The sequence below is a fragment of the Oncorhynchus keta genome, unplaced genomic scaffold (genome assembly GCF_023373465.1).
Source record: "Oncorhynchus keta strain PuntledgeMale-10-30-2019 unplaced genomic scaffold, Oket_V2 Un_contig_14664_pilon_pilon, whole genome shotgun sequence".
NCBI classification, from domain to species: Eukaryota; Metazoa; Chordata; class Actinopteri; order Salmoniformes; family Salmonidae; genus Oncorhynchus; species Oncorhynchus keta.
In genome coordinates this window covers 21995-42500 of record NW_026278872.1, presented here as the reverse complement: position 1 = coordinate 42500, position 20506 = coordinate 21995, and the positions used below count along the sequence as shown (strand labels likewise).

Genomic DNA, 20506 nt, shown 5'->3' with positions numbered 1-20506 from the left:
GGAAGTTCCACATGCGTCACTACACCAACGTCTGTCATGTTTTATGGTGTCAAATCTGCTGACGCTTTTCCAGTTCCTCTCTCTGTCTGTCACTCATGTCCCATGTGGACATTTAATCCTGTGAGTGACTTGTGTCACTGCCACTTTGATCTCTGGACACATCATCAAGGAAGCACAGAGGCTAATGAGGGGATGACATGTCAACCAATTATAATCTATAAAATAACACATTTTAAAGTGAGAGCTGAGATGTTACAGAGTCCATACATATTGAAAGTGGAGGTCTGCAGGAGCTGTGTGTGAACTGTGAACTCCATTGACTTGTCGTGCAGCAGAGCTGTGGACTAGACCATTGTGGGCCTGTTTGGTGTTAGTGTGTGAACTGTGAACTAACTGTAGACTTGGTCATGTCATGCAGTAGCTGAGTGTGGACCAGAACACTGTGGGCCTGTTTGGTGTTAGTGTGTGAACTGTGAACTAACTGTAGACTTGGTCATGTCATGCAGTAGCTGAGTGTAGACCAGAACACTGTGGGCCTGTTTGGTGTTAGTGTGTGAACTGTGAACTAACTGTAGACTTGGTCTTGTCATGCAGTAGCTGAGTGTGGACCAGAACACTGTGGGCCTGTTTGGTGTTAGTGTGTGAACTGTGAACTAACTGTAGACTTGGTCTTGTCATGCAGTAGCTGAGTGTGGACCAGAACACTGTGGGCCTGTTTGGTGTTAGTGTGTGAACTGTGAACTAACTGTAGACTTGGTCTTGTCATGCAGTAGCTGAGTGTGGACCAGAACACTGTGGGCCTGTTTGGTGTTAGTGTGTGAACTGTGAACTAACTGTAGACTTGGTCTTGTCATGCAGTAGCTGAGTGTAGACCAGAACACTGTGGGCCTGTTTGGTGTTAGTGTGTGAACTGTGAACTAACTGTAGACTTGGTCTTGTCATGCAGTAGCTGAGTGTAGACCAGCGCGTCCTGGGCCTGTTTGAGCTGCAGCTCCACCTTCTTCAGCTCTCTGAGCTGCCGGTCCCTCTCACGCTGCTTTTGTGACAGGTTCTCATGCACGGTCTTCCTTTCCATGATGCAGTGGCCTGTATTGATGTCCAGCATACCTCTGACAAATAGAGAGAGAGAGAGAGAGAGAGAGAGAGACAGAGACAGAGACAGAGACAGAGAGAGAGAGAGAGAGGGACACAGAGAGAGAGACACAGAGAGAGAGAGAGAGAGACAGAGAGAGAGAGAGAGAGAGAGAGAGAGAGAGAGAGAGAGAGAGAGAGAGAGAGAGAGAGAGAGAGAGAGAGAGAGAGAGAGAGAGAGAGAGAGAGAGAGAGAGAGAGAGAGAGAGAGAGAGAGAGAGAGAGAGAGAGAGAGAGAGAGAGAGAGAGAGAGAGAGAGAGAGAGAGAGAGAGAAGAGAGAGAGAGAGAGAGAAAGAGAGAGAGAGAGAGAGAGAGAGAGAGAGAGAGAGAGAGAGAGAGAGAGAGAGAGAGAGAGAGAGAGAGAGAGAGAGAGAGAGAGAGAGAGAGAGAGAGAGAGAGAGAGAGAGAGAGAGAGATACAGAGAGAGAGAGAGAGAGAGAGAGAGAGAGAGAGAGAGAGAGAGAGACATATACATAGAGATAGAATATAGAGAGAGAGAGAGAGAGAGAGAGAGAGAGAGAGAGAGAGAGAGAGAGAGAGAGAGAGAGAGAGAGAGATATATAGAGAGAGAGAGAGAGAAAGAGAGAGAGAGAGATATATATATATATATATAGAGAGAGAGAGAGAGAGAGAGAGAGAGAGAGACATATATATATATATATATATATATATAGAGAGAGAGAGAGAGAGAGAGAGACATATATATATATATATATATAGAGAGAGAGAGAGAGAGAGAGAGAGAGAGAGAGAGAGAGAGAGAGAGAGAGAGAGAGAGAGAGAGAGAGAGACATATATATATATATATAGAGAGAGAGAGAGAGAGAGAGAGAGAGAGAGAGAGAGAGAGAGAGAAAAAAGCCCTTGAATTGAATTGAATTGAGAGAGAGAACTCATAGGAAAACCCCATTATCATTGTTCCCCACAGCACTGTCCCCTTATATCTGCCAAAGCCTACATAGAACCAGTAAGATAGAGAAGCTGCATATGGTTCCCATCTCAGTCTAGTTACAGTGGAATGGGGTTTATGTGCCGTCCTTGTGCTAAGGCCAGAGGGGAGAAACAGTAAAGGTCCTGCAGGACAGGTCCCAGTGGGGGGCTCTGAGAGACAGCATCTGGACTAATGGGGACAAAATGTTCTGACTGTGAACTAACTCTGTCTGTTACTGTTACTGGACACATCAAGCTCTGTCTGTTCTGTTACTGGACACATCAAGCTCTGTCTGTTCTGTTACTGGACACATCAAGCTCTGTCTGTTCTGTTACTGGACACATCAAGCTCTGTCTGTTACTGTTACTGGACACATCAAGCTCTGTCTGTTACTGTTACTGGACACATCAAGCTCTGTCTGTTCTGTTACTGGACACATCAAGCTCTGTCTGTTCTGTTACTGGACACATCAAGCTCTGTCTGTTCTGTTACTGGACACATCAAGCTCTGTCTGTTACTGTTACTGGACACATCAAGCTCTGTCTGTTACTGTTACTGGACACATCAAGCTCTGTCTGTTCTGTTACTGGACACATCAAGCTCTGTCTGTTACTGTTACTGGACACATCAAGCTCTGTCTGTTCTGTTACTGGACACATCAAGCTCTGTCTGTTCTGTTACTGGACACATCAAGCTCTGTCTGTTCTGTTACTGGACACATCAAGCTCTGTCTGTTCTGTTACTGGACACATCAAGCTCTGTCTGTTCTGTTACTGGACACATCAAGCTCTGTCTGTTCTGTTACTGGACACATCAAGCTCTGTCTGTTCTGTTACTGGACACATCAAGCTCTGTCTGTTCTGTGCATGTGGCTCCAACATTTTGTGTTTTTATGCATTGTTGTTTATTCTGCACTTCACAAAATAGATGGCATCATGAGGGAGGAAAATGATGTGGATATATTGAAGCAACATCTCAAGACATTAGTCAGGAAGTTAAAGCTTGGTCCCAAATGGACAATGGCCCCGAACATACTTCCAAAGTTGTGGCAAAATGGCTTAAGGACAAAGTCAAGGTATTGGAGTGGCCATCACAAAGCCCTGACCTCAATCCCATAGAACATGTGTGGGCAGAACTGAAAAAGCGTGTTAGAGCAAGGAGGCCTACAAACCTGACTCATTACACCAGCTCTGTCAGGAGGAATGGGCCAAAATTCACCCAAATTATTGTGGGAAGCTTGTGGAAGGCTACCCGAAACGTTTGACCCAAGTTATATAATTTAAAGGCAATGCAAGCAAATACTAATTGAGTGTATGTAAACTTCTGACCCACTGGGAATGTGATGAATAAATAATAATAATAATAATTATATTATTCTGATATTTCACATTCTTAAAATAAAGTGGTGATCCTAACTGACCTAAAACAGGGATTTTTTACTTGGATTAAATGTCAGGAATTGTGAAAAACTGAGTGTAAATGTATCTGGCTACGGTGCATGTAAACTTCTGACTTCAACTGTATGTACTATCGCTGCATACAGATGCTGCTCTAGATATATGGACATTGTCTGCCGCCTGTCCTGTACCTCTGTCCCATCATAATGACCTCCTTCTCCTTGGTCATCTCCTGCTCTTTCTGCAGCATGCTGTGTTCCCTCTCGGCAGCCTCCAGGTGTGCCCTGCGCCCCTCCACCTGCCTCCTCACCTCCCTCTTCTCCTCCTCCAGGGAGCGACAGCGGGCCTCTGTCATCTTCTGCAGAGCCGCCACCTCAGACAGCTGCTCGTCTAGGGCCGCCTTACTTTTCTCAACCTCCCTGGCCACCACAGAGGAAGACATACATGACACCAGGCTGGTAGACTGTAGGCTTAACCCAGTGAGCAAAACAGCCTGCAAAGACGTCATTCCAGACAGTTTTGGCAGAGACATTGGTCTGTAGGGTTAGCCGTTTACTCTTGGTAGGTGCCCCAAACAACTGTGGACTGGTTCAAGGTTTACGTTGGGAGTCTCCCTTCCATGACTCATGAACATGGCCTTACTTCCTGCTTTAGTAGCTCCAGAGTTAGTTATGAAGGTTATGTAGCACATCACCAATACATGAATTCATAGCCAGACACATCTTACGTACATCTTTTTCCTGTTGATCCTCTCAATCTCCTTCCCCAACTGGCCAGGAACAGACAGAAGCTGGGCCAACTCAGCCTGGTGACACAGGACAACACGCCATAGAGAAGGACATTATAGGAAGACTAATGAGCTCTTCTAATTCAATGGTTTTAAATCATGCCCTTCTCTATGTTGTTTTAAACACAAGACTGACCCTCGTCCACTCCCTAACACCCCACTACCACTCTCTAACACCCTCTGCCCTCCCTCTGCCACTCCCTCTACCCTCCCTCTGCCCTCCCTCTGCCCTCTCTCTACCTCCCTCTGCCCTCCCTCTGCCACCCTCTGCCCTCCCTCTGCCCTCCCTCTGCCCTCCCTCTGCCCCCTCCCTCTACCCTCCCTCTGCCCTCCCTCTACCCTCCCTCTGCCACCCTCTGCCCTCCCTCTGCCACCCTCTGCCCTCCCTCTGCCACCCTCTGCCCTCCCTCTGCCCTCCCTCTCTCTACCCTCCCTCTGCCCTCCCTCTACCCTCCCTCTGCCCTCCCTCTACCCTCCCTCTATCCTCCCTCTGCCCTCCCTCTACCACCCTGTGCCCTCCCTCTGCCCTCCCCTCTGCCCACCCTCTACCACCCTCTGCCCTCCCTCTACCACCCTGTGCCCTCCCTCTGCCCTCCCTCTACCACCCTCTGCCCTCCCTCTACCACCCTGTGCCCTCCCTCTACCCTCCCTCTACCACCCTCTCCCTCCCTCACCTCTACCACCCCTCTACCACCCTCTGCCCTCCCTCTACCACCCTCTGCCCTCCCTCTGCCCACCCTCTACCACCCTCTGCCCTCCCTCTACCCACCCTCTACCCTCCCTATACCACCCTCTGCCCTCCCTCTGCCCTCCCTCTGCCCTCCCTCTGCCCTCCCTCTACCCACCCTCTACCCTCCCTCTACCACCCTCTGCCCTCCCTCTGCCCACCCTCTACCCTCCCTCTACCACCCTGTGCCCTCCCTCTACCCACCCTCTACCACCCTCTGCCCGCTCCAACCTGTCACCTGGTTGTTTACTATGCTGTCCTTCTTGTGGTCCAGTTCTCTCTGCTCCCTGGTCATCAGTTTGTGTCTGGCCTCCATGTCCTCCAGCAGGCTGTGTATCTCCTGTCTCCTCTGAGACACCTCCTTCCTCAGCTCCTCACTGCTGTCCTTCAGGGCCTTCGCACGCTTCTCCAGCTCCTGAGGACACACCAGGAGCAATGGCTTATGGGACATACAAAACACATCAACATTGACACAAATACACATTCATGCAAGTGCAAATCATGAACACACACACAGTACTGTGCCAGCTATTTGAAGGGGATATCAAAGGTAATAGCTGGGTGGTGACTTTCCTGGGAGTCTGACTATATACATCCATGTGATTATAGTGTAGCTGTACTGGGTGTTAAAAAGTAACTACTATTTAACTGTAACCAAACCAACTGTAATAACAAGTTCATTAAAGGAGTAATGTAAAATATCATTAGATCAATGATCGGGCCTCTCTTAGTGGTAGACACAGAACCATGTATGGTACCACAACCCAGTGACAATGAGGAGACAGAACCATGTATGGTACCACAACCCAGTGACAACGAGGAGACAGAACCATGTATGGTACCACAACCCAGTGACAGACGAGGAGACAGAACCATGTATGGTACCACAACCCAGTGACAACGAGGAGACAGAACCATGTATGGTACCACAACCCAGTGACAACGAGGAGACCATGAGGAGACAGAACCATGTATGGTACCACAACCCAGTGACAACGAGGAGACAGAACCATGTATGGTACCACAACCCAGTGACAACGAGGAGACAGAACCATGTATGGTATCACAACCCAGTGACAACGAGGGGACAGAACCATGTATGGTACCACAACCCAGTGACAACGAGGGGACTGAACCGTCAAGAAGCCAGCCTCATTAATCAAGCATTTGGACAAGGATGCCTCGCAGCAAAGACACCGTCTGTTTCTCTGTCCTCTCACTGTGTGTGTCATTTCTCTGCTTCTAAATGAGGGATTTACTGCTGTAGGTGACACGAAGGAATGTCATGCTGTGGTGTATGATGGGACAGATCATGTGAATGACTATCAACGGGAGATAAATCTGTGACTGTTGCACTGAGATACTTACAACTGGTTTGGGTTGAGACTCATACTCTTTCTCCAGGCAAAGCTTCTCTTCTGTGAGACTGTAAACAGACATGGCATCATTTACAGCACGTGTCAGACTCCTTCCACGGAGGGCCGAGTGTCTGCAGGCTTTCACTCTTCACTTGTGCTTGACGGATGAATTAAGGTCACTAATTACTAAGGAACTCCCTTACCTGGTTGTCTAGGTCTTAATTGAAAAGAAAAACCTAAAACCCACAGACACTAGGACCTCCGTGGAATGATGTCGACAGCCCTGATTTAGAGGAAGGAACAAGAGGAAGGAACGTGAACATAAATTCTCAGAAATACAGAGAAGATGAAAAAGTGACCAACGTTGACAACAAGCTTAGGAAACAAGTGGCTGTGCAATATGATCAAGTAACCTTGCCTCAGCCTGAGCTCAACCCCCTAACACAGTGGAGGACAGATGACTAGGGTTCTACTGTAACTCAGTTGATAAAAACAGGCAGGGAAATATAGCCATGTAGCCATACTGAAAATATGTATTGCTTTCAGAAAAGTGTTGGTCAAATTCTGAGCGTTTCTTGGCAACATCTGAGTGAAACAGTGGTTTGTCAGTGGTTGCTACTATGTGAAAGGTTCAACAGAGTTCAACTGTTGACAGGGTTCAGGTATTTAAGTCCAGCGGTAGATATTACATTCCTGACACTTGTAAAATCTCCTCAGTGAGAAATTGCTGGGTGGACAGACAGCCCTCCAGGCTACTTTCACAGCACTTGTGTTGCTTCCCGGGCATCTGTAAATACTGCAATTGAAGCTAAAATTCCTGTTAATCTGTCTGGCTTGTGATCAAGGGCTTAACATTGCACATCTGAAGACATATCTTCCCAGTGAGCATCTGTCTGTCGTATGGAGGGTAGTTCACCAGGGGAAGAGAGGAGGCTGCCAAACGGACTGTCAGAGCTATACGCATCCACAAGATAATATACAACAAGAGACAGCCGAGTTCATTACAACATCTAGTCAGAATGCAATGTTAGCAATGGTTTTCATTTAGCCTCATATTTCAATTACTGCTGTAGGCCTTCTCATCTTAACAATAGGAACAACATTTACCCACAGATACGAAGGTCATATCTTCAGGAACAATGTGAATATCATTTACCCACAGATGAATCACTAGGTGAATCATAGTGTACGTCTCAAATGGTACCCTAATCTCTATGTAGTGCACTACTTTTGACCAGAGCCCTATGGTCCCTGGTCTAATGTAGTGCATTATATAGAGAATAGATGCCATTTGGGACAGCCAGACCCACAGATATGTAGTCCTTGCTGATTAAATGACTGATGAAGAGACCTTTCCTTTCATGTCCTCTTTCTTAGTTTTTCACACAAGCTTGTTTCATCAGTCATATCTTCAGCAATGTATCCAGATGGCCATATCCGTGGCCTTTCTAACTGTGTGTGTTGTGCAGAGAGAGGACAGGCCAATGTTCTTTTCCGTGCTGTGTTTCGGAGGCGTGCTTGACCTTTCGGACACAAGGACAGGAGTGTTGTAGAGAACACGTGGAGGAGACTAGTGACACAGCTGGCTAGAGGCAGAGACACACCTAATAATGAATCATTTGGTGGGTTATATTTGTCCGGTGTGAAATGGACATGTGTTTATTGCATATCCCCCTGAGACACCCTCAGAGAGTGGGGTCACAGCCAGGGTCAGCCATTATCAACAGCAACCTTGGAGCAATTAGGGTTAAGGGCCTTGTCAAGGGCACAATGGCAGATTTTTCACTTTGTCGCTAAGGGATTCGAACTAGTGACCTTTCAGTTACTGGCCCAACGCTCTTACCCCTAGGCTACATGCCGCACATACCACTTCCAGGACTGACTGGACTAAAGTGGCTCAAGAGCTGGGCATACCCAACCTCAGACAGAGACAGACACAGACAGACAGAAACACAGACAGATAGACACACAGAGATATAGACACACAGACAGACAGACACACAGACAGATAGACACACAGAGAGATAGACACACATACAGATAGACACACAGAGAGATAGACACACAGACAGATAGACACACAGAGAGATAGACACACAGAGAGATAGACACACAGACAGATAGACACACAGAGAGATAGACACACAGACAGATAGACACACAGAGAGATAGACACACAGAGAGATAGACACACAGACAGATAGACACACAGAGAGATAGACACACAGACAGATAGACACACAGAGAGATAGACACACAGACAGATAGACACACAGACAGATAGACACACAGAGAGATAGACACACAGACAGATAGACACACAGACAGATAGACACACAGACAGATAGACACACAGAGAGATAGACACACAGACAGATAGACACACAGACAGATAGACACACAGACACACAGACACACATACACACAGACAATCTCTCTCTCTCTCTACGCTAGGCTCTAGTCAGTGTGTGTGTCCTCACCACTCTAGCTGGTAGTTCATCTGGTAGTCCCTCTCCTCTGCCTGTCGCAGGTCGTTGTGGAACTTGAGGAGCTGCTGTCTCATGCGGCTGACCTCTGTGTCCGGCCCCTCAGGGAACTGCTCAGCCGTCTCCAGATCTCGCTGCTGGCGCTCCAGCTCTGCTCTGAACTGCTTGGCCTCCTGCAGCAGCCGGATCTCTGACTGCTGAGAGCTGGGGTGGGGAGATGGGAGTCACAGACAGACACAGGTACTTATGGGTCATATGACAGGGCAGAGATGTGGTCAGCTGGCTCAGCTCATCACCCTCAGGTAGGAGGGGAATCACACAGGTCCTAGTGGCACAGACACAGATGCTGGTAGGGACCAGCCTCTGTCACAGACTTTCACCTCAACTGGGCGTCCAAGGGTAGTTATACACTGAGTCTACAAAACATTAGGAACACCTTCCTAATATTGAGTTGCACCCGCTTCCGCCCCCAGATCAGCCTCAATCCTCTGGGCATGGACTCTACAAGGTGTCGACAGCGTTCCACAGGGAGGCTGGCCCATGTTGACTCAATGCTGATCCTCAGTTGTGTCAAGTTGGCTGGATGTCCTTTGGGTGTTGGACCATTCTTGATACACACAGGAAACGGTTGAAAAACCCAGCAGCGTTGCAGTTCTTAACACAAACCGGTCCTCCTGGTACCTACTACCAGACCCTGTTCAAAGGCACTTATTTTGTCTTACCCACACAGACACAATCCATGTCTCAGCTGTCTCAAGGCTTAAACATCCTTCTTTAAACTGTCTCCTCCCCTCCATCTACACGGACTGAAGTGGATTTAACAACTGACGTCAATGAGGGATCATAGATTTCACCTGGATTCACCTGTTCAGTCTGTCATGGAAACAATATCATGTTCATAATGCTTTTTATACTCAGGGTATACAGGTACTGATGGGTCATTTTAAACAGGTACTGATGGGTCATTTTAAACAGGTACTGATGGGTCATGTTAAACAGGTACTGATGGGTCATTTTAAACAGGTACTGATGGGTCATTTTAAACAGGTACTGATGGGTCATTTTAAACAGGTACTGATGGGTCATTTTAAACAGGTACTGATGGGTCATGTTAAACAGGTACTGATGGGTCATTTTAAACAGGTACTGATGGGTCATGTTAAACAGGTACTGATGGGTCATTTAAACAGGTACTGATGGGTCATTTTAAACAGGTACTGATGGGTCATTTTAAACAGGTACTGATGGGTCATTTTAAACAGGTACTGATGGGTCATGTTAAACAGGTACTGATGGGTCATTTTAAACAGGTACTGATGGGTCATTTTAAACAGGTACTGATGGGTCATTTTAAACAGGTACTGATGGGTCATTTTAAACAGGTACTGATGGGTCATGTTAAACAGGTACTGATGGGTCATTTTAAACAGGTACTGATGGGTCATTTTAAACAGGTACTGATGGGTCAATAATATGGCACAGGTCCAGTCCAGTCCAGTCCTCATACAGAGTGGCTTGTGTTATCCATGTAAACGTGTAAGGAGCGTCTATGGACAGGGAGAGATGAGATCACTTACCTCTTCAAGGTGTCATGGAGCAGGCTGAAACTGGCTTTGAGCGTCGCTGCTTTGGTCCCGCTGATCTTGCCAGTAGAGAACAGCTACGAGAGAACAACATCCTTCCTTCAATAATCATCTGCCTGAAGCCGTGGACCAGAATCAGCATCTGGGAAGCCATCCATGTCTCTCCATCTGACCACAGAGCGATTAGCTCTCCTTGCACATGTCAAATAAAAGCTCAACCACACAGATTAGATGGTTCCAGTGGCTGTAAACAAGTCTGTTGTTTACACCCCCCCCCACCTCTCTAGTGTTTATCACCGTGCCAACGCTACAGAACATCTGTGTTTGCTTCAACTACAAAGGAACAAAAACAGGACTCCACATCCCTAAACGCAATTCAGTTGCTATTCAGCGAGAAAACTCTTTATCCAGCTGATCTTCACAGAGCCAAGCTGATCTTCACAGAGCCAGGCTGATCTTCACAGAGCCAGGCAGATCTTCACAGAGCCAGGCTGATTTTCACAGAGCCAGGCTGATCTTCACAGAGCCAGGCTGATCTTCACAGAGCCAGGCTGATCTTCACAGAGCCAGGCTGATCTTCACAGAGCCAGGCAGATCTTCACAGAGCCAGGCAGATCTTCACAGAGCCAGGCTGATTTTCACAGAGCCAGGCTGATCTTCACAGAGCCAGGCTGATCTTCACAGAGCCAGGCAGATCTTCACAGAGCCAGGCAGATCTTCACAGAGCCAGGCAGATCTTCACAGAGCCAGGCTGATCTTCACAGAGCCAGGCAGATCTTCACAGAGCCAGGCAGATCTTCACAGAGCCAGGCAGATCTTCACAGAGCCAGGCAGATCTTCACAGAGCCAGGCTGATCTTCACAGAGCCAGGCTGATTTTCACAGAGCCAGGCTGATTTTCACAGAGCCAGGCTGTGAGTCAGTGCTGCAGGTTTACTGGAAAACCCCATGTCTTAAAAGGAACATGGAGAATAATGAAGGTATAGAATCATGTATTGTTGATCTGGGGCTGGTTGCACACAGTCATACAGGTGTAGAGACTCACATAGGACTACAGGTGTAGAGACTCACATAGGACTACAGGTATAGAGAGACACATCGGACTACAGGTATAGAGAGACACATCGGACTACAGGTATAGAGACTCACATAGGACTACAGGTATAGAGACACACATAGGACTACAGGTATAGAGACACACATAGGACTACAGGTATAGAGACACACATAGGACTACAGGTATAGAGAGACACATAGGACTACAGGTATAGAGAGACACATCGGACTACAGGTATAGAGACTCACATAGGACTACAGGTATAGAGACACACATAGGACTACAGGTATAGAGACACACATAGGACTACAGGTATAGAGACACAAATAGGACTACAGGTATAGAGACACACATAGGACTACAGGTATAGAGAGACACATCATAGGACTACAGGTATAGAGACTCACATAGGACTACAGGTATAGAGACACACATAGGACTACAGGTATAGAGACACACATAGGACTACAGGTATAGAGAGACACATCGGACTACAGGTATAGAGAGACACATCACGGACTACAGGTATAGAGACTCACATAGGACTACAGGTATAGAGACACACATAGGACTACAGGTATAGAGACACACATAGGACTACAGGTATAGAGACACACATAGGACTACAGGTATAGAGAGACACATAGGACTACAGGTATAGAGAGACACATCGGACTACAGGTATAGAGACACACATAGGACTACAGGTATAGAGACACACATAGGACTACAGGTATAGAGACACACATAGGACTACAGGTATAGAGACACAAATAGGACTACAGGTATAGAGAGACACATAGGACTACAGGTATAGAGAGACACATCGGACTACAGGTATAGAGACTCACATAGGACTACAGGTATAGAGACACACATAGGACTACAGGTATAGAGACACATAGGACTACAGGTATAGAGAGACACATAGGACTACAGGTATAGAGACACACATAGGACTACAGGTATAGAGACACACATAGGACTACAGGTATAGAGACACACATAGGACTACAGGTGTAGAGACACACATAGGACTACAGGTATAGAGACACATAGGACTACAGGTATAGAGACACACATAGGACTACAGGTATAGAGACTCACATAGGACTACAGGTATAGAGACACACATAGGACGACAGGTGTAGAGACACACATAGGACTACAGGTATAGAGACACACATAGAACTACAGGTGTAGAGACACACATAGAACTACAGGTGTAGAGACACACATAGGGCTACAGGTATAGAGACACACATAGGACTACAGGTATAGAGACACACATAGGACTACAGGTATAGAGACACACATAGAACTACAGGTGTAGAGACACACATATAACTACAGGTATAGAGACACACATAGGACTACAGGTATAGAGACACACATAGAACTACAGGTGTAGAGACACACATAGGGCTACAGGTATAGAGACACACATAGGACTACAGGTATAGAGACACACATAGAACTACAGGTGTAGAGACACACACAGGACTACAGGTATAGAGACACATAGAACTACAGGTATAGAGACACACATAGGACTACAGGTATAGAGACACACATAGAACTACAGGTATAGAGACACACATAGGACTACAGGTATAGAGACTCACATAGGACTACAGGTATAGAGACACACATAGGACTACAGGTATAGAGACACACATAGGACTACAGGTATAGAGACACACATAGGACTACAGGTATAGAGACACACATAGGACTACAGGTATAGAGACACACATAGGACTACAGGTATAGAGACACACATAGGACTACAGGTATAGAGACACACATAGGACTACAGGTATAGAGACACACATAGGGCTACAGGTATAGAGACACATAGGACTACAGGTATAGAGACACACATAGGACTACAGGTATAGAGACACACATAGGGCTACAGGTATAGAGACACACATAGGACTACAGGTATAGAGACACACATAGGACTACAGGTATAGAGACACACATAGGACTACAGGTATAGATACTCACATAGGGCTACAGGTATAGAGACACACATAGGACTACAGGTATAGAGACACACATAGGACTACAGGTATAGAGACACACATAGGACTACAGGTATAGAGACACACATAGGGCTACAGGTATAGAGACACATAGGACTACAGGTATAGAGACACACATAGGACTACAGGTATAGAGACACATAGGACTACAGGTGTAGACACACATAAGACTACAGGTATAGAGACACACATAGGACTACAGGTATAGAGACACACATAGGACTACAGGTATAGAGACACACATAGGACTACAGGTATAGAGACACACATAGGACTACAGGTATAGAGACACACATAGGACTACAGGTATAGATACTCACATAGGGCTACAGGTATAGAGACACACATAGGACTACAGGTATAGAGACACACATAGGACTACAGGTATAGAGACACACATAGGGCTACAGGTATAGAGACACATAGGACTACAGGTATAGAGACACACATAGGACTACAGGTATAGAGACACATAGGACTACAGGTGTAGACACACATAAGACTACAGGTATAGAGACACACATAGGACTACAGGTATAGAGACACACATAGGACTACAGGTGTAGACACACATAAGACTACAGGTATAGAGACACACATAGGACTACAGGTATAGAGACACACATAGGACTACAGGTATAGAGACACACATAGGACTACAGGTATAGAGACACACATAGGACTACAGGTATAGAGACACATAGGACTACAGGTATAGAGACACACATAGAACTACAGGTGTAGAGACACACATAGAACTACAGGTGTAGAGACACACATAGGACTACAGGTATAGAGACACACATAGGACTACAGGTATAGAGACACACATAGGGCTATGAGTCATGGACAGTTACCACTTCAGTTATATAGAGTTCCAGGCAGTTACAATATTCATAAGGATGAGTCATGGACAGTTACCACATCAGTTATATAGTATTGTACGTCGCTCTGGATAAGAGCGTCTGCTAAATGACTTAAATGTAAATGTAAATATAGAGTTCCAGGCAGTTACAATATTCACAAGGATGAGTCATGGACAGTTACCACATCAGTTATATAGAGTTCCAGGCAGTTACAATATTCATAAGGATGAGTCATGGACAGTTACCACATCAGTTATATAGAGTTCCAGGCAGTTACAATATTCATAAGGATGAGTCATGGACAGTTACCACTTCAGTTATATAGAGTTCCAGGCAGTTACAATATTCATAAGGATGAGTCATGGACAGTTACCACATCAGTTATATAGAGTTCCAGGCAGTTACAATATTCATAAGGATGAGTCATGGACAGTTACCACATCAGTTATATAGAGTTCCAGGCAGTTACAATATTCATAAGGATGAGTCATGGACAGTTACCACAGCAGTTATATAGAGTTCCAGGCAGTTACAATATTCATAAGGATGAGTCATGGACAGTTACCACATCAGTTATATAGAGTTCCAGGCAGTTACAATATGCATAAGGATGAGTCATGGACAGTTACCACATCAGTTATATAGAGTTCCAGGCAGTTACAATATGCATAAGGATGAGTCATGGACAGTTACCACATCAGTTATATAGAGTTCCAGGCAGTTACAATATGCATAAGGATGAGTCATGGACAGTTACCACATCAGTTATATAGAGTTCCAGGCAGTTACAATATGCATAAGGATGAGTCATGGACAGTTACCACATCAGTTATATAGAGTTCCAGGCAGTTACAATATGCATAAGGATGAGTCATGGACAGTTACCACATCAGTTATATAGAGTTCCAGGCAGTTACAATATGCATAAGGATGAGTCATGGACAGTTACCACATCAGTTATATAGAGTTCCAGGCAGTTACAATATGCATAAGGATGAGTCATGGACAGTTACCACATCAGTTATATAGAGTTCCAGGCAGTTACAATATGCATAAGGATGAGTCATGGACAGTTACCACATCAGTTATATAGAGTTCCAGGCAGTTACAATATGCATAAGGATGAGTCATGGACAGTTACCACATCAGTTATATAGAGTTCCAGGCAGTTACAATATTCATAAGGATGAGTCATGGACAGTTACCACAGCAGTTATATAGAGTTCCAGGCAGTTACAATATTCATAAGGATGAGTCATGGACAGTTACCACAGCAGTTATATAGAGTTCCAGGCAGTTACAATATTCATAAGGATGAGTCATGGACAGTTACCACAGCAGTTATATAGAGTTCCAGGCAGTTACAATATTCATAAGGATGAGTCATGGACAGTTACCACAGCAGTTATATAGAGTTCCAGGCAGTTACAATATTCATAAGGATGAGTCATGGACAGTTACCACAGCAGTTATATAGAGTTCCAGGCAGTTACAATATTCATAAGGATGAGTCATGGACAGTTACCACAGCAGTTATATAGAGTTCCAGGCAGTTACAATATTCATAAGGATGAGTCATGGACAGTTACCACAGCAGTTATATAGAGTTCCAGGCAGTTACAATATTCATAAGGATGAGTCATGGACAGTTACCACAGCAGTTATATAGAGTTCCAGGCAGTTACAATATTCATAAGGATGAGTCATGGACAGTTACCACAGCAGTTATATAGAGTTCCAGGCAGTTACAATATTCATAAGGATGAGTCATGGACAGTTACCACAGCAGTTATATAGAGTTCCAGGCAGTTACAATATTCATAAGGATGAGTCATGGACAGTTACCACATCAGTTATATAGAGTTCCAGGCAGTTACAATATTCATAAGGATGAGTCATGGACAGTTACCACATCAGTTATATAGAGTTCCAGGCAGTTACAATATGCATAAGGATGAGTCATGGACAGTTACCACATCAGTTATATAGAGTTCCAGGCAGTTACAATATGCATAAGGATGAGTCATGGACAGTTACCACATCAGTTATATAGAGTTCCAGGCAGTTACAATATGCATAAGGATGAGTCATGGACAGTTACCACATCAGTTATATAGAGTTCCAGGCAGTTACAATATGCATAAGGATGAGTCATGGACAGTTACCACATCAGTTATATAGAGTTCCAGGCAGTTACAATATGCATAAGGATGAGTCATGGACAGTTACCACATCAGTTATATAGAGTTCCAGGCAGTTACAATATGCATAAGGATGAGTCATGGACAGTTACCACATCAGTTATATAGAGTTCCAGGCAGTTACAATATGCATAAGGATGAGTCATGGACAGTTACCACATCAGTTATATAGAGTTCCAGGCAGTTACAATATGCATAAGGATGAGTCATGGACAGTTACCACATCAGTTATATAGAGTTCCAGGCAGTTACAATATGCATAAGGATGAGTCATGGACAGTTACCACATCAGTTATATAGAGTTCCAGGCAGTTACAATATGCATAAGGATGAGTCATGGACAGTTACCACATCAGTTATATAGAGTTCCAGGCAGTTACAATATGCATAAGGATGAGTCATGGACAGTTACCACATCAGTTATATAGAGTTCCAGGCAGTTACAATATTCATAAGGATGAGTCATGGACAGTTACCACAGCAGTTATATAGAGTTCCAGGCAGTTACAATATTCATAAGGATGAGTCATGGACAGTTACCACAGCAGTTATATAGAGTTCCAGGCAGTTACAATATTCATAAGGATGAGTCATGAACAGTTACCACAGCAGTTATATAGAGTTCCAGGCAGTTACAATATTCATAAGGATGAGTCATGGACAGTTACCACAGCAGTTATATAGAGTTCCAGGCAGTTACAATATTCATAAGGATGAGTCATGGACAGTTACCACAGCAGTTATATAGAGTTCCAGGCAGTTACAATATTCATAAGGATGAGTCATGGACAGTTACCACATCAGTTATATAGAGTTCCAGGCAGTTACAATATTCATAAGGATGAGTCATGGACAGTTACCACAGCAGTTATATAGAGTTCCAGGCAGTTACAATATTCATAAGGATGAGTCATGGACAGTTACCACATCAGTTATATAGAGTTCCAGGCAGTTACAATATTCATAAGGATGAGTCATGGACAGTTACCACAGCAGTTATATAGAGTTCCAGGCAGTTACAATATTCATAAGGATGAGTCATGGACAGTTACCACAGCAGTTATATAGAGTTCCAGGCAGTTACAATATTCATAAGGATGAGTCATGGACAGTTACCACAGCAGTTATATAGAGTTCCAGGCAGTTACAATATTCATAAGGATGAGTCATGGACAGTTACCACATCAGTTATATAGAGTTCCAGGCAGTTACAATATTCATAAGGATGAGTCATGGACAGTTACCACATCAGTTATATAGAGTTCCAGGCAGTTACAATATTCATAAGGATGAGTCATGGACAGTTACCACATCAGTTATATAGAGTTCCAGGCAGTTACAATATTCATAAGGATGAGTCATGGACAGTTACCACATCAGTTATATAGAGTTCCAGGCAGTTACAATATTCATAAGGATGAGTCATGGACAGTTACCACATCAGTTATATAGAGTTCCAGGCAGGAACAATATTCATAAGGATGAGTCATGGACAGTTACCACATCAGTTATATAGAGTTCCAGGCAGTTACAATATTCATAAGGATGAGTCATGGACAGTTACCACATCAGTTATATAGAGTTCCAGGCAGTTACAATATTCATAAGGATGAGTCATGGACAGTTACCACATCAGTTATATAGAGTTCCAGGCAGTTACAATATTCATAAGGATGAGTCATGGACAGTTACCACATCAGTTATATAGAGTTCCAGGCAGTTACAATATTCATAAGGATGAGTCATGGACAGTTACCACATCAGTTATATAGAGTTCCAGGCAGTTACAATATTCATAAGGATGAGTCATGGACAGTTACCACATCAGTTATATAGAGTTCCAGACAGTTACAATATTCATAAGGATGAGTCAGGATGAGTCATGGACAGTTACCACATCAGTTATATAGAGTTCCAGGCAGTTACAATATTCATAAGGATGAGTCATGGACAGTTACCACATCAGTTATATAGAGTTCCAGGCAGTTACAATATTCATAAGGATGAGTCATGGACAGTTACCACATCAGTTATATAGAGTTCCAGGCAGTTACAATATTCATAAGGATGAGTCATGGACAGTTACCACATCAGTTATATAGAGTTCCAGACAGTTACAATATTCATAAGGATGAGTCATGGACAGTTACCACAGCAGTTATATAGAGTTCCAGGCAGTTACAATATTCATAAGGATGAGTCATGGACAGTTACCACATCAGTTATATAGAGTTCCAGACAGTTACAATATTCATAAGGATGAGTCATGGACAGTTACCACATCAGTTATATAGAGTTCCAGGCAGTTACAATATTCATAAGGATGAGTCATGGACAGTTACCACATCAGTTATATAGAGTTCCAGGCAGTTACAATATTCATAAGGATGAGTCATGGACAGTTACCACATCAGTTATATAGAGTTCCAGGCAGTTACAATATTCATAAGGATGAGTCATGGACAGTTACCACATCAGTTATATAGAGTTCCAGGCAGTTACAATATTCATAAGGATGAGTCATGGACAGTTACCACAGCAGTTATATAGAGTTCCAGGCAGTTACAATATTCATAAGGATGAGTCATGGACAGTTACCACAGCAGTTATATAGAGTTCCAGGCAGTTACAATATTCATAAGGATGAGTCATGGACAGTTACCACATCAGTTATATAGAGTTCCAGGCAGTTACAATATTCATAAGGATGAGTCATGGACAGTTACCACATCAGTTATATAGAGTTCCAGACAGTTACAATATTCATAAGGATGAGTCATGGACAGTTACCACATCAGTTATATAGAGTTCCAGACAGTTACAATATTCATAAGGATGAGTCATGGACAGTTACCACATCAGTTATATAGAGTTCCAGGCAGTTACAATATTCATAAGGATGAGTCATGGACAGTTACCACATCAGTTATATAGAGTTCCAGGCAGTTACAATATTCATAAGGATGAGTCATGGACAGTTACCACATCAGTTATATAGAGTTCCAGACAGTTACAATATTCATAAGGATGAGTCATGGACAGTTACCACAGCAGTTATATAGAGTTCCAGGCAGTTACAATATTCATAAGGATGAGTCATGGACAGTTACCACATCAGTTATATAGAGTTCCAGACAGTTACAATATTCATAAGGATGAGTCATGGACAGTTACCACATCAGTTATATAGAGTTCCAGGCAGTTACAATATTCATAAGGATGAGTCATGGACAGTTACCACATCAGTTATATAGAGTTCCAGGCAGTTACAATATTCATAAGGATGAGTCATGGACAGTTACCACATCAGTTATATAGAGTTCCAGGCAGTTACAATATTCATAAGGATGAGTCATGGACAGTTACCACATCAGTTATATAGAGTTCCAGGCAGTTACAATATTCATAAGGATGAGTCATGGACAGTTACCACAGCAGTTATATAGAGTTCCAGGCAGTTACAATATTCATAAGGATGAGTCATGGACAGTTACCACAGCAGTTATATAGAGTTCCAGGCAGTTACAATATTCATAAGGATGAGTCATGGACAGTTACCACATCAGTTATATAGAGTTCCAGGCAGTTACAATATTCATAAGGATGAGTCATGGACAGTTACCACATCAGTTATATAGAGTTCCAGGCAGTTACAATATTCATAAGGATGAGTCATGGACAGTTACCACATCAGTTATATAGAGTTCCAGGCAGTTACAATATTCATAAGGATGAGTCATGGACAGTTACCACATCAGTTATATAGAGTTCCAGGCAGTTACAATATTCATAAGGATGAGTCATGGACAGTTACCACATCAGTTATATAGAGTTCCAGGCAGTTACAATATTCATAAGGATGAGTCATGGACAGTTACCACATCAGTTATATAGAGTTCCAGGCAGTTACAATATTCATAAGGATGAGTCA

At 44.0% G+C, this 20506-nt stretch overlaps 1 protein-coding gene and 1 long non-coding RNA gene across 2 annotated transcripts in view; one reads left to right on the top strand and one right to left on the bottom strand.

Moving 5' to 3' along the window:
• Positions 1–20506, bottom strand: part of LOC118380377 (coiled-coil domain-containing protein 146-like) — a 93885-nt gene that overhangs the window by 51943 nt on the left and 21436 nt on the right. The window contains 7 exon segments of the mRNA XM_052501898.1: positions 923–1109; positions 3652–3879; positions 4192–4265; positions 5213–5389; positions 6343–6400; positions 8813–9022; positions 10396–10478. Of these exon segments, the coding sequence (XP_052357858.1) occupies positions 923–1109; positions 3652–3879; positions 4192–4265; positions 5213–5389; positions 6343–6400; positions 8813–9022; positions 10396–10478 (1017 nt within the window).
• On the top strand, positions 9762–10339 carry LOC127918625 (uncharacterized). The gene is made up of 3 exons (XR_008100602.1): positions 9762–9985; positions 10033–10200; positions 10249–10339. It is a non-coding gene; the product is annotated as an uncharacterized LOC127918625 (long non-coding RNA).